At 53.1% G+C, this 17,313-nt stretch overlaps 1 protein-coding gene across 1 annotated transcript in view; it reads left to right on the top strand.

Moving 5' to 3' along the window:
- LOC115176122 (mucin-5AC-like) overlaps positions 1 to 17,313 on the top strand; it is a 32,416-nt gene that overhangs the window by 14,219 nt on the left and 884 nt on the right. The window contains exons 8-13 of the mRNA XM_029735955.1: positions 239 to 870; positions 2,603 to 2,694; positions 4,427 to 4,518; positions 5,000 to 5,622; positions 16,243 to 16,380; positions 16,681 to 17,024. Of these exons, the coding sequence (XP_029591815.1) occupies positions 239 to 870; positions 2,603 to 2,694; positions 4,427 to 4,518; positions 5,000 to 5,622; positions 16,243 to 16,380; positions 16,681 to 17,024 (1,921 nt within the window). The remainder of the gene's footprint in view (positions 1 to 238; positions 871 to 2,602; positions 2,695 to 4,426; positions 4,519 to 4,999; positions 5,623 to 16,242; positions 16,381 to 16,680; positions 17,025 to 17,313) is intronic.

The following is a 17,313-nucleotide window of genomic DNA, read 5'->3' as shown; positions in this document are numbered from 1 at the left end:
ACAACAGCCACTGACACCACAACTGCTACCACCACTACTACAGTCCCTCTCACCACAACTGTAGCCGCAACTACGACATCCCCAGCCACCACAACTGCAGCCGCTTCCACAACAGTATCTGCCAACACATCAACTCCATTTACCACTTCGAGAACTCCCGCTGGCACCACAACTGCAGCCGCCACCACCACCACAAATGCTCCCACCACTACTAAAATCCCTCTCACCACAACTGTAGCCGCTACTACGTCAGCCACTGCCACCACAACTGCAGCTGACACCACAACTGCAGCCGCCACCACAACAGTCCCAGCCACGACAACTGCAATCACCAATACAACAGCCACTTACACCATAACTGCTACCACCACTACTACAGCCCCTCTCACCACAACTGTAGCCGCAACTACGACATCCCCAGCCACCAAAACTGCAACTGTTGCTACAAAATCAGCCGACACCACCACGCCCCCTGTCACCACAACTGCAACCCACACTACAACAGCCGCTGCCACCACAATTGCAGCCACATCTACGACAGGTTCTGTAACTACAACTGCAACTGATACTACAACTTCGAATGTCACCACAACTGCAGCACACACTACAACAGCCAATGCCACCACAACTGCAGCTGGTACGACAACAGCAGTTGTCACTACAACTTCCCTTGTAACCACAACTGCAGCCCACACTACAACAGCCAATGCCACCACAACTGCATCTGCTACTACAACAGCAGTTGCCACTACAACTTCCCCTGTAACCACAACTGCAGCCCACACTACAACAGCCAATGTCACCACATCTGCAGCCGCTCCTACGACAGAGGCTGCCACTTCAACTACAGCTGCTACTACAACTTCCCCTGTAACTACAACTGCAGCCCACACCACAACAGCCGCTGCCACCACACCTGCTCCCACCACTACTACAGCCCCTCTCACCACAACTGTAACCGCAACTACGACATCCCCAGTCACCACAACTGCAGCCGCTACCACAATAGCATCTGCCAACACATCAACTCCATTTACCAGTTCGAGAAGTCCTGCTGGCACCACAACTAAAGCTGCCACCACCACCATCTCAAATGCTCCCACCACTACTAAAATCCCTCTCACCACAACTGTAGCTGGTCCTACAACAGCAGTTGCCACTACAACTTCCCCTGTAACCACAACTGTAGCCCACACTACAACAGCCGCTGCCACCACAACTGCAGCTGACACCACATCTGCAGCCGCCACCACAACAGTCCCAGCCACGACAACTGCAATCACCAATACAACAGCCACTTACACCACAACTGCTACCACCACTACTACAGCCCCTCTCACCACAACTGTAGCCGCAACTACGACATCCCCAGCCACCAAAACTGCAACTGTTGCAACAAAAGCAGCCGACACCACCACGTCCCCTGTCACCACAACTGCAACCCACACTACAACAGCCGCTGCCACCACAATTGCAGCCACATCTACGACAGGTTCTGTAACTACAACTGCAACTGATACTACAACTTCGAAAGTCACCACAACTGCAGCACTCCCTACAACAGCTAATGCCACCACAACTGCAGCTGGTACGACAACAGCAGTTGCCACTACAACTTCCCTTGTAACCACAACTGCAGCCCACACTACAACATCCAATGCCACCACAACTGCAGCTGCTACTACGACAGCAGTTGCCACTACAACTTCCCCTGTAACCACAACTGCAGCCCACACCACAACAGCCGCTGCCACCACAACTGCAGCTGACACCACAACAGCCGCTGCCACAACAGTCCCAGCCACCCCAACTGCAATCACCAATACAACAGCCACTGACACCACAACTGCTACCACCACTACTACAGTCCCTCTCACCACAACTGTAGCCGCAACTACGACATCCCCAGCCACCACAACTGCAGCCGCTTCCACAACAGCATCTGCCAACACATCAACTCCATTTACCACTTCGAGAACTCCCGCTGGCACCACAACTGCAGCCGCCACCACCACCACAAATGCTCCCACCACTACTAAAAACCCTCTCACCACAACTGTAGCCGCTACTACGTCAGCCACTGCCACCACAACTGCAGCTGACACCACAACTGCAGCCGCCACCACAACAGTCCCAGCCACGACAACTGCAATCACCAATACAACAGCCACTTACACCACAACTGCTACCACCACTACTACAGCCCCTCTCACCACAACTGTAGCCGCAACTACGACATCCCCAGCCACCAAAACTGCAACTGTTGCTACAAAATCAGCCGACACCACCACGCCCCCTGTCACCACAACTGCAACCCACACTACAACAGCCGCTGCCACCACAATTGCAGCCACATCTACGACAGGTTCTGTAACTACAACTGCAACTGATACTACAACTTCGAATGTCACCACAACTGCAGCACACACTACAACAGCCAATGCCACCACAACTGCAGCTGGTACGACAACAGCAGTTGTCACTACAACTTCCCTTGTAACCACAACTGCAGCCCACACTACAACAGCCAATGCCACCACAACTGCAGCTGCTACTACAACAGCAGTTGCCACTATAACTTCCCCTGTAACCACAACTGCAGCCCACACTACAACAGCCAATGTCACCACATCTGCAGACGCTCCTACGACAGAGGCTGCCACTTCTACTACAGCTGCTACTACAACTTCCCCTGTAACTACAACTGCAGCCCACACCACAACAGCCGCTGCCACCACACCTGCTCCCACCACTACTACAGCCCCTCTCACCACAACTGTAACCGCAACTACGACATCCCCAGTCACCACAACTGCAGCCGCTACCACAATAGCATCTGCCAACACATCAACTCCATTTACCAGTTCGAGAAGTCCTGCTGGCACCACAACTAAAGCTGCCACCACCACCATCTCAAATGCTCCCACCACTACTAAAATCCCTCTCACCACAACTGTAGCTGGTCCTACAACAGCAGTTGCCACTACAACTTCCCCTGTAACCACAACTGCAGCCCACACTACAACAGCCGCTGCCACCACAACTGCAGCTGACACCACATCTGCAGCCGCCACCACAACAGTCCCAGCCACGACAACTGCAATCACCAATACAACAGCCACTTACACCACAACTGCTACCACCACTACTACAGCCCCTCTCACCACAACTGTTGCCGCAACTACGACATCCCCAGCCACCAAAACTGCAACTGTTGCTACAAAAGCAGCCGACACCACCACGTCCCCTGTCACCACAACTGCAACCCACACTACAACAGCCGCTGCCACCACAATTGCAGCCACATCTACGACAGGTTCTGTAACTACAACTGCAACTGATACTACAACTTCGAATGTCACCAACCCTGCAGCACTCCCTACAACAGCTAATGCCACCACAACTGCAGCTGGTACGACAACAGCAGTTGCCACTACAACTTCCCTTGTAACCACAACTGCAGCCCACACTACAACAGCCAATGCCACCACAACTGCAGCTGCTACTACAACAGCAGTTGCCACTACAACTTCCCCTGTAACCACAACTGCAGCCCACACCACAACAGCCGCTGCCACCACAACTGCAGCTGACACCACAACAGCCGCTGCCACAACAGTCCCAGCCACCCCAACTGCAATCACCAATACAACAGCCACTGACACCACAACTGCTACCACCACTACTACAGTCCCTCTCACCACAACTGTAGCCGCAACTACGACATCCCCAGCCACCACAACTGCAGCCGCTTCCACAACAGCATCTGCCAACACATCAACTCCATTTACCACTTCGAGAACTCCCGCTGGCACCACAACTGCAGCCGCCACCACCACCACAAATGCTCCCACCACTACTAAAATCCCTCTCACCACAACTGTAGCCGCTACTACGTCAGCCACTGCCACCACAACTGCAGCTGACACCACAACTGCAGCCGCCACCACAACAGTCCCAGCCACGACAACTGCAATACCCAATACAACAGCCACTTACACCACAACTGCTACCACCACTACTACAGCCCCTCTCACCACAACTGTAGCCGCAACTATGACATCCCCAGCCACCAAAACTGCAACTGTTGCTACAAAAGCAGCCGACACCACCACGCCCCCTGTCACCACAACTGCAACCCACACTTCAACAGCCGCTGCCACCACAATTGCAGCCACATCTACGACAGGTTCTGCAACTACAACTGCAACTGATACTACAACTTCGAATGTCACCACAACTGCAGCACACACTACAACAGCCAATGCCACCAGAACTGCAGCTGGTACGACAACAGCAGTTGTCACTACAACTTCCCTTGTAACCACAACTGCAGCCCACACTACAACAGCCAATGCCACCACAACTGCAGCTGCTACGACAACAGCAGTTGCCACTACAACTTCCCCTGTAACCACAACTGCAGCCCACACTACAACAGCCAATGTCACCACATCTGCAGCCGCTCCTACGACAGAGGCTGTCACTTCAACTACAGCTGCTACTACAACTTCCCCTGTAACTACAACTGCAGCCCACACCACAACAGCCGCTGCCACCACACCTGCTCCCACCACTACTACAGCCCCTCTCACCACAACTGTAACCGCAACTACGACATCCCCAGCCACCACAACTGCAGCGGCTACCACAATAGCATCTGCCAACACATCAACTCCATTTACCAGTTCGAGAAGTCCTGCTGGCACCACAACTAAAGCTGCCACCACCACCATCTCAAATGCTCCCACCACTACTAAAATCCCTCTCACCACAACTGTAGCTGGTCCTACAACAGCAGTTGCCACTACAACTTCCCCTGTAACCACAACTGCAGCCCACACTACAACAGCCGCTGCCACCACAACTGCAGCTGACACCACATCTGCAGCCGCCACAACAACAGTCCCAGTCACCACAACTGCAATCACCAATACAACAGCCACAGCCACCACAACTGCTACCACCACTACTAAAGCCCCTCTCACCACAACTGTAGCCACATCTACGACATCCCGAGCCACCACAACTGCAGCCGCTACCACAACAGCATTCGCCAACACATCAACTCCATTTACCACTTCGAGATCTCCCGCTGGCACCACAACTATAAGTGCCACCACAACCACAAATGCTCCCACCACTACTAAAATCCCTCTCACCAAAACTGTAGCCGCAACTACGTCAGCCGCTGCCACCACAACTGCAGCTGACAGCACAACTACAGTCGCCACCACAACAGTCCCAGACTCTACAACTGCAATAACCACAACAGACACTGCCACCACAACTGCTTCCACCACAACTACAGCCCCTCTCACCACAACTGTAGCAGCAACTACGACATCCCCAGCCACCACAACTGCAGCCACTACCACAAAAGCAGCCGACACCACCACGTCCCCTGTCACCACAATTGCAACCCACACTACAGCAGCCACTGCCACCACAATTGCAGTCGCATCAATGACAGGTTCTGACACTACAACTGCAGCTGCTACTACAACTTCGAATGTCACCACAACTGCAGCCCACACTACAGAAGCCATTGCCACCACAACTGCTGCTGGTGCTACAACAGCAGTTGCCACTACAACTTCCCCTGTAACCACAACTTCGGCCCACACTACAACAGCTAATGCCACCACAACTGCAGCCGCTCCTACGACAGAGGCAGCAAATACAACTGCAGCTGCTACTACAAATTCACCTGCCACCACATCTGCTGCTGACACCACAACTGCAGCCCCCACAACAATAGTCCCAGCCACCACAACTGCAGCCGCAACCACAACAGCATCTGCCAAAACATCAACTCCATTTACCACTTTGAGTACTCCCGCTAACACCACAACTAAAGCTGCCAACACCACCACAAATGCTGACAACACTACTAAAATCCCTCTCACCACAACTGCATCCCACACTACAACAGCCGCTGCCACCACAACTGCAGCTGACACCACAACTGCAGCCGCCACAACAACAGTCCCAGCCACCACAACTGCAATCACCAATACAACAGCCACTGACACCACAACTGCAGCCGCTACCACAATAGCATCTGCCAAGACATCAACTCCATTTACCACTTCGAGAAGTCCCGCTGGCACCACAACTAAAGCTGCCACCACCACCACCACAAATGCTCCCATCACTACTAAAATCCCTCTCACCACAACTGTAGCCTCAATTACGTCAGCCACTGCCACCACAACTGCAGCTGACACCACAACTGCAGCCTCCACCACAACAGTCCCAGCCACCACAACTGCAATCACCAATACAACAGCCACTGACACCACAACTGCTCCCACCACTACTACAGCCCCTCTCACCACAACTGTAGCCGCAACTACGTCAGCCGCTGCCACCACAACTGCAGCTGACAGCACAACTACATTCGCCACCACAACAGTCCCAGACTCTACAACTGCAATAACCACAACAGACACTGCCACCACAACTGCTTCCACCACAACTACAGCCCCTCTCACCACAACTGTAGCAGCAACTACGACATCCCCAGCCACCACAACTGCAGCCACTACTACAAAAGCAGCCGACACCACCACGTCCCCTGTCACCACAATTGCAACCCACACTACAGCAGCCACTGCCACCACAATTGCAGTCGCATCAATGACAGGTTCTGACACTACAACTGCAGCTGCTACTACAACTTCGAATGTCACCACAACTGCAGCCCACACTACAGAAGCCATTGCCACCACAACTGCTGCTGGTGCTACAACAGCAGTTGCCATTACAACTTCCCCTGTAACCACAACTTCGGCCCACACTACAACAGCTAATGCCACCACAACTGCAGCCGCTCCTACGACAGAGGCTGCAACTACAACTGCAGCTGCTACTACAACTTCACCTGCCACCACAACTGCTGCTGACACCACAACTGCAGCCGCCACAACAATAGTCCCAGCCACCACAACTGCAGCCGCAACCAAAACAGCATCTGCCAAAACATCAACTCCATTTACCACTTTGAGTACTCCCGCTAACACCACAACTAAAGCTGCCACTACCACCACAAATGCTGACAACACTACTAAAATCCCTCTCATCACAACTGTAGCCGCAACTTCGTCAGCCACTGCCACCACAACTGCAGCTGACAGCACAACTACAGCCCCCACCACAACAGTCCCAGTCACCACAACTGCAATAACCACTACGACAACCACTACCACCACAAAGGCCCCCACCACAACTACAGCCTCTCTCATCACAAATGTAGCAGCAACTATGACATCCCAAGCCAACAAAACTGCAACTGCTACTACAAAAGCAGCCGACACCACCACGTCCCCTGCAACCACAACTGCAACCCACACTACAACATCCGCTGCCACCACAATTGCAGCCGCATCTACGACAGGTTCTGCAACTACAACTGCAACTGCTTCAACAACTTCAAATGTCACCACAACTGCAGCCCACACTACAACAGCCCCTCTCACCACAACTGTAGCCGCAACTACGACATCCCCAGCCACCCCAACTGCAGCCGCAACCACAACAGCATCTGCAAACACATCAACTCCATTTACCACTTCGAGAACTACCGCTAATACCACATCTAAAGCTCCCACCACTACTAAAACCCCTCTCACCACAACTGTAGCCGCAACTACGTCAGCCACTGCCACCACAACTGCAGCTGGTACTACAACAGCAGTTGGCACTACAACTTACCCTGTAACCACAACTGCAGCCCACACTACAACAGCTAATGCCACCACAACTGCAGCCGCTCCTACGACAGAGGCTGCAACTACAACTGCTGATGCTACTACAACTTCCCCTGTCACCACAACTGCATCCCACACTACAACAGCCGCTGCCACCACAACTGCAGCTGACACCACAACTGCAGCCGCCACAACAACAGTCCCAGCCACCACAACTGCAATCACCAATACAACAGCCACTGACACCACAACTGCTCCCACCACTACTACAGCCCCTCTCACCACAACTGTAACCGCAACTACGACATCCCCAGCCACCACAACTGCAGCCGCAACCACAACAGCATCTGCCAACACATCAACTCCATTTACCACTTCGAGAACTCCAGCTGGCACCACAACTGCAGCCTCCACCATCACCACAAATGCTCCCACCACTACTAAAATCCCTCTCACCACAACTGTAGCCGCAACTACGTCAGCCACTGCCACCACAACTGCAGCTGACAGCACAACTACAGCCTCCACCACAACAGTCCCAGTCACCACAACTGCAATAACCATTACGACAACCACTGCCACCACAAATGTTCCCACCACAACTACAGCCCCTCTCACCACAACTGTAGCAGCAACTATGACATCGCTAGCCACCACAACTGAAACTGCTACTACAAAAGCATTCGACACCACCACGACCCCTGTCACCACAACTGCAACCCAAACTACAACAGCCACTGCCACCACGACTTCAGCCGCATCTACGACAGGTTCTGCAACTACAACGGCAACTGCTACTACAACTTCAAATGTCACCACAACTGCAGCCCACACTACTACAGCCAATGCCACCACAACTGCAGCTGGTTCTACAACAGCAGTTGCCACTACAACTTCCCCTGTAACCACAACCGCAGCCCACACTACAACAGCCAATGCCACAACAACTGCAGCTGGTACTACAACAGCAGTTGCCACTACATCTTCCCCTGTAACCACAACTGCAGCCCACACCAAAACAGCCAATGCCACCACAACTGCAGCCGCTACCACAATAGCATCTGCCAACACATCAACTCCATTTACCAGTTCGAGAAGTCCTGCTGGCACCACAACTAAAGCTGCCACCACCACCATCTCAAATGCTCCCACCACTACTAAAATCCCTCTCACCACAACTGTAGCTGGTCCTACAACAGCAGTTGCAACTACAACTTCCCCTGTAACCACAACTCCAGCCCACACTACAACAGCCGCTGCCACCACAACTGCAGCTGACACCACATCTGCAGCCGCCACCACAACAGTCCCAGACTCTACAACTGCAATAACCACAACAGACACTTACACCACAACTGCTTCCATCACAACTACAGCCCCTCTCACCACAACTGTTGCCGCAGCTACGACATCCCCAGCCACCAAAACTGCAACTGTTGCTACAAAAGCAGCCGACACCACCACGTCCCCTGTCACCACAACTGCAACCCACACTACAACAGCCGCTGCCACCACAATTGCAGCCACATCTACGACAGGTTCTGTAACTACAACTGCAACTGATACTACAACTTCGAATGTCACCACAACTGCAGCACTCCCTACAACAGCTAATGCCACCACAACTGCAGCTGGTACGACAACAGCAGTTGCCACTATAACTTCCCTTGTAACCACAACTGCAGCCCACACTACAACAGCCAATGCCACCACAACTGCAGCTGCTACTACAACAGCAGTTGCCACTACAACTTCCCCTGCAACCACAACTGCAGCCCACACCACAACAGCCGCTGCCACCACAACTGCAGCTGACACCACAACAGCCGCTGCCACAACAGTCCCAGCCACCCCAACTGCAATCACCAATACAACAGTCCCTCTCACCACAACTGTAGCCGCAACTACGACATCCCCAGCCACCACAACTGCAGCCGCTTCCACAACAGCATCTGCCAACACATCAACTCCATTTACCACTTCGAGAACTCCCGCTGGCACCACAACTGCAGCCGCCACCACCACCACAAATGCTCCCACCAGTACTAAAATCCCTCTCACCACAACTGTAGCCGCTACTACGTCAGCCACTGCCACCACAACTGCAGCTGACACCACAACTGCAGCCGCCACCACAACAGTCCCAGCCACGACAACTGCAATACCCAATACAACAGCCACTTACACCACAACTGCTACCACCACTACTACAGCCCCTCTCACCACAACTGTAGCCGCAACTACGACATCCCCAGCCACCAAAACTGCAACTGTTGCTACAAAAGCAGCCGACACCACCACGCCCCCTGTCACCACAACTGCAACCCACACTTCAACAGCCGCTGCCACCACAATTGCAGCCACATCTACGACAGGTTCTGCAACTACAACTGCAACTGATACTACAACTTCGAATGTCACCACAACTGCAGCATACACTACAACAGCCAATGCCACCACACCTGCAGCTGGTACGACAACAGCAGTTGTCACTACAACTTCCCTTGTAACCACAACTGCAGCCCACACTACAACAGCCAATGCCACCACAACTGCAGCTGCTACTACAACAGCAGTTGCCACTACAACTTCCCCTGTAACCACAACTGCAGCCCACACTACAACAGCCAATGTCACCACATCTGCAGCCGCTCCTACGACAGAGGCTGTCACTTCAACTACAGCTGCTACTACAACTTCCCCTGTAACTACAACTGCAGCCCACACCACAACAGCCGCTGCCACCACACCTGCTCCCACCACTACTACAGCCCCTCTCACCACAACTGTAACCGCAACTACGACATCCCCAGCCACCACAACTGCAGCGGCTACCACAATAGCATCTGCCAACACATCAACTCCATTTACCAGTTCGAGAAGTCCTGCTGGCACCACAACTAAAGCTGCCACCACCACCATCTCAAATGCTCCCACCACTACTAAAATCCCTCTCACCACAACTGTAGCTGGTCCTACAACAGCAGTTGCCACTACAACTTCCCCTGTAACCACAACTGCAGCCCACACTACAACAGCCGCTGCCACCACAACTGCAGCTGACACCACATCTGCAGCCGCCACAACAACAGTCCCAGTCACCCCAACTGCAATCACCAATACAACAGCCACAGCCACCACAACTGCTACCACCACTACTAAAGCCCCTCTCACCACAACTGTAGCCACATCTACGACATCCCGAGCCACCACAACTGCAGCCGCTACCACAACAGCATTCGCCAACACATCAACTCCATTTACCACTTCGAGATCTCCCGCTGGCACCACAACTATAAGTGCCACCACAACCACAAATGCTCCCACCACTACTAAAATCCCTCTCACCAAAACTGTAGCCGCAACTACGTCAGCCGCTGCCACCACAACTGCAGCTGACAGCACAACTACAGTCGCCACCACAACAGTCCAAGACTCTACAACTGCAATAACCACAACAGACACTGCCACCACAACTGCTTCCACCACAACTACAGCCCCTCTCTCCACAACTGTAGCAGCAACTACGACATCCCCAGCCACCACAACTGCAGCCACTACTACAAAAGCAGCCGACACCACCACGTCCCCTGTCACCACAATTGCAACCCACACTACAGCAGCCACTGCCACCACAATTGCAGTCACATCAATGACAGGTTCTGACACTACAAATGCAGCTGCTACTACAACTTCGAATGTCACCACAACTGCAGCCCACACTACAGAAGCCATTGCCACCACAACTGCTGCTGGTGCTACAACAGCAGTTGCCACTACAACTTCCCCTGTAACCACAACTTCGGCCCACACTACAACAGCTAATGCCACCACAATTGCAGCCGCTCCTACGACAGAGGCAGCAAATACAACTGCAGCTGCTACTACAACTTCACCTGCCACCACATCTGCTGCTGACACCACAACTGCAGCCCCCACAACAATAGTCCCAGCCACCACAACTGCAGCCGCAACCACAACAGCATCTGCCAAAACATCAACTCCATTTACCACTTTGAGTACTCCCGCTAACACCACAACTAAAGCTGCCACCACCACCACAAATGCTGACAACACTACTAAAATCCCTCTCACCACAACTGCAACCCACACTACAACAGCCGCTGCCACCACAATTGCAGCCGCATCTACGACAGGTTCTGCAACTACAACTGCAACTGATACTACAACTTCGAATGTCACCACAACTGCAGCACACACTACAACAGCCAATGACACCACAACTGCAGCTTGTACGACAACAGCAGTTGCCACGACAACTTCCGTTGTAACTACAACTTCAGCCCACACTACAACAGCCAATGCCACCACAACTGCAGCTGCTGCTACAACAGCAGTTGCCACTACAACTTCCCTTGTAACCACAACTGCAGCCCACACTACAACAGCCAATGTCACCACATCTGCAGCCGCTCCTACGACAGAGGCTGCCACTTCAACTACAGCTGCTACTACAACTTCCCCTGTAACTACAACTGCAGCCCACACCACAACAGTCGCTGTCACCACAACTGCAGCTGACACCACAACAGCCGCTGCAACAACAGTCCCAGCCACCCCAACTGCAATCACCAATACAACAGCAACTGACACCACAACTGCTACCACCACTACTACAGCCCCTCTCACCACAACTGTAGCCGCATCTACGACATCCCCAGCCACCACAACTGCAGCCGCTTCCACAACAGCATCTGCCAACACATCAACTCCATTTACTACTTCGAGAACTCCCGCTGGCACCACCACAAATGCTCCCACCACTACTAAAATCCCTCTCACCACAACTGTAGCCGCAACTACGTCAGCCACTGCCACCACAACTGCAGCTGACACCACAACTGCAGCCGCCACCACAACAGTCCCAGCCACGACAACTGCAATCACCAATACAACAGCCACTTACACCACAACTGCTACCACCACTACTACAGCCCCTCTCACCACAACTGTAGCCGCAACTACGACATCCCCAGCCACAAAAACTACAACTTTTGCTACAAAAGCAAGCGACACCACCACGTCCCCTGTCACCACAACTGCAACCCACACTACAACAGCCGCTGCCACCACAATTGCAGCCGCATCTACGACAGGTTCTGCAAGTACAACTGCAACTGATACTACAACTTCGAATGTCACCACAACTGCAGCATACACTACAACAGCCAATGCCACCACAACTACAGCTGGTACGACAACAGCAGTTGCCACGACAACTTCCGTTGTAACTACAACTTCAGCCCACACCACAACAGCCAATGCCACCACAACTGCAGCTGCTGCTACAACAGCAGTTGCCACTACAACTTCCCTTGTAACCACAACTGCAGCCCACACTACAACAGCCAATGTCACCACATCTGCAGCTGCTACTACAACAGAGGGTGCCACTTCAACTACAGCTGCTACTACAACTTCCCCTGTAACTACAACTGCAGCCCACACCACAACAGCCGCTGCCACCACAACTGCAGCTGACACCACAACAGCCGCTGCCACAACAGTCCCAGCCACCCCAACTGCAATCACCAATACAACAGCCACTGACACCACAACTGCTACCACCACTACTACAGCCCCTCTCACCACAACTGTAGCCGCAACTACGACATCCCCAGCCACCACAACTTCGAGAACTCCCGCTGGCATCACAACTGCAGCCGCCACCACCACCACAAATGCTCCCACCACTACTAAAATCCCTCTCACCACAACTGTAGCCGCAACTACGTCAGCCACTGCCACCACAACTGCAGCTGACACCACAACTGCAGCCGCCACCACAACAGTCCCAGCCACGACAACTGCAATCACCAATACAACAGCCACTTACACCACAACTGCTACCACCACTACTACAGCCCCTCTCACCACAACTGTAGCCGCAACTACGACATCCCCAGCCACCACAACTGCAGCCGCTTCCACAACAGCATCTGCCAACACATCAACTCCATTTACTACTTCGAGAACTCCCGCTGGCACCACCACAAATGCTCCCACCACTACTAAAATCCCTCTCACCACAACTGTAGCCGCAACTACGTCAGCCACTGCCACCACAACAGCCGCTGCCACCACAACTGCAGCTGACACCACAACAGCCGCTGTCACAACAGTCCCAGCCACCCCAACTGCAATCACCAATACAACAGCCACTGACACCACAACTGCTCCCACCACTACTACAGCCCCTCTCACCACAACTGTAACCGCAACTACGACATCCCCAGCCACCACAACTGCAGCCGCAACCACAACAGCATCTGCCAACACATCAACTCCATTTACCACTTCGAGAACTCCAGCTGGCACCACAACTGCAGCCTCCACCATCACCACAAATGCTCCCACCACTACTAAAATCCCTCTCACCACAACTGTAGCCGCAACTACGTCAGCCACTGCCACCACAACTGCAGCTGACAGCACAACTACAGCCTCCACCACAACAGTCCCAGTCACCACAACTGCAATAACCATTACGACAACCACTGCCACCACAAATGTTCCCACCACAACTACAGCCCCTCTCACCACAACTGTAGCAGCAACTATGACATCGCTAGCCACCACAACTGAAACTGCTACTACAAAAGCATTCGACACCACCACGACCCCTGTCACCACAACTGCAACCCAAACTACAACAGCCACTGCCACCACGACTTCAGCCGCATCTACGACAGGTTCTGCAACTACAACGGCAACTGCTACTACAACTTCAAATGTCACCACAACTGCAGCCCACACTACTACAGCCAATGCCACCACAACTGCAGCTGGTTCTACAACAGCAGTTGCCACTACAACTTCCCCTGTAACCACAACCGCAGCCCACACTACAACAGCCAATGCCACAACAACTGCAGCTGGTACTACAACAGCAGTTGCCACTACATCTTCCCCTGTAACCACAACTGCAGCCCACACCAAAACAGCCAATGCCACCACAACTGCAGCCGCTACCACAATAGCATCTGCCAACACATCAACTCCATTTACCAGTTCGAGAAGTCCTGCTGGCACCACAACTAAAGCTGCCACCACCACCATCTCAAATGCTCCCACCACTACTAAAATCCCTCTCACCACAACTGTAGCTGGTCCTACAACAGCAGTTGCAACTACAACTTCCCCTGTAACCACAACTCCAGCCCACACTACAACAGCCGCTGCCACCACAACTGCAGCTGACACCACATCTGCAGCCGCCACCACAACAGTCCCAGACTCTACAACTGCAATAACCACAACAGACACTTACACCACAACTGCTTCCATCACAACTACAGCCCCTCTCACCACAACTGTTGCCGCAGCTACGACATCCCCAGCCACCAAAACTGCAACTGTTGCTACAAAAGCAGCCGACACCACCACGTCCCCTGTCACCACAACTGCAACCCACACTACAACAGCCGCTGCCACCACAATTGCAGCCACATCTACGACAGGTTCTGTAACTACAACTGCAACTGATACTACAACTTCGAATGTCACCACAACTGCAGCACTCCCTACAACAGCTAATGCCACCACAACTGCAGCTGGTACGACAACAGCAGTTGCCACTATAACTTCCCTTGTAACCACAACTGCAGCCCACACTACAACAGCCAATGCCACCACAACTGCAGCTGCTACTACAACAGCAGTTGCCACTACAACTTCCCCTGCAACCACAACTGCAGCCCACACCACAACAGCCGCTGCCACCACAACTGCAGCTGACACCACAACAGCCGCTGCCACAACAGTCCCAGCCACCCCAACTGCAATCACCAATACAACAGTCCCTCTCACCACAACTGTAGCCGCAACTACGACATCCCCAGCCACCACAACTGCAGCCGCTTCCACAACAGCATCTGCCAACACATCAACTCCATTTACCACTTCGAGAACTCCCGCTGGCACCACAACTGCAGCCGCCACCACCACCACAAATGCTCCCACCAGTACTAAAATCCCTCTCACCACAACTGTAGCCGCTACTACGTCAGCCACTGCCACCACAACTGCAGCTGACACCACAACTGCAGCCGCCACCACAACAGTCCCAGCCACGACAACTGCAATACCCAATACAACAGCCACTTACACCACAACTGCTACCACCACTACTACAGCCCCTCTCACCACAACTGTAGCCGCAACTACGACATCCCCAGCCACCAAAACTGCAACTGTTGCTACAAAAGCAGCCGACACCACCACGCCCCCTGTCACCACAACTGCAACCCACACTTCAACAGCCGCTGCCACCACAATTGCAGCCACATCTACGACAGGTTCTGCAACTACAACTGCAACTGATACTACAACTTCGAATGTCACCACAACTGCAGCATACACTACAACAGCCAATGCCACCACACCTGCAGCTGGTACGACAACAGCAGTTGTCACTACAACTTCCCTTGTAACCACAACTGCAGCCCACACTACAACAGCCAATGCCACCACAACTGCAGCTGCTACTACAACAGCAGTTGCCACTACAACTTCCCCTGTAACCACAACTGCAGCCCACACTACAACAGCCAATGTCACCACATCTGCAGCCGCTCCTACGACAGAGGCTGTCACTTCAACTACAGCTGCTACTACAACTTCCCCTGTAACTACAACTGCAGCCCACACCACAACAGCCGCTGCCACCACACCTGCTCCCACCACTACTACAGCCCCTCTCACCACAACTGTAACCGCAACTACGACATCCCCAGCCACCACAACTGCAGCGGCTACCACAATAGCATCTGCCAACACATCAACTCCATTTACCAGTTCGAGAAGTCCTGCTGGCACCACAACTAAAGCTGCCACCACCACCATCTCAAATGCTCCCACCACTACTAAAATCCCTCTCACCACAACTGTAGCTGGTCCTACAACAGCAGTTGCCACTACAACTTCCCCTGTAACCACAACTGCAGCCCACACTACAACAGCCGCTGCCACCACAACTGCAGCTGACACCACATCTGCAGCCGCCACAACAACAGTCCCAGTCACCCCAACTGCAATCACCAATACAACAGCCACAGCCACCACAACTGCTACCACCACTACTAAAGCCCCTCTCACCACAACTGTAGCCACATCTACGACATCCCGAGCCACCACAACTGCAGCCGCTACCACAACAGCATTCGCCAACACATCAACTCCATTTACCACTTCGAGATCTCCCGCTGGCACCACAACTATAAGTGCCACCACAACCACAAATGCTCCCACCACTACTAAAATCCCTCTCACCAAAACTGTAGCCGCAACTACGTCAGCCGCTGCCACCACAACTGCAGCTGACAGCACAACTACAGTCGCCACCACAACAGTCCAAGACTCTACAACTGCAATAACCACAACAGACACTGCCACCACAACTGCTTCCACCACAACTACAGCCCCTCTCTCCACAACTGTAGCAGCAACTACGACATCCCCAGCCACCACAACTGCAGCCACTACTACAAAAGCAGCCGACACCACCACGTCCCCTGTCACCACAATTGCAACCCACACTACAGCAGCCACTGCCACCACAATTGCAGTCACATCAATGACA

Source organism: Salmo trutta, chromosome 36, assembly GCF_901001165.1.
Source record: "Salmo trutta chromosome 36, fSalTru1.1, whole genome shotgun sequence".
NCBI lineage: Eukaryota > Metazoa > Chordata > Actinopteri > Salmoniformes > Salmonidae > Salmo > Salmo trutta.
The sequence above is the reverse complement of the archived record's forward strand: the minus strand, read 5'-3'. Positions and strand labels throughout refer to the sequence as shown.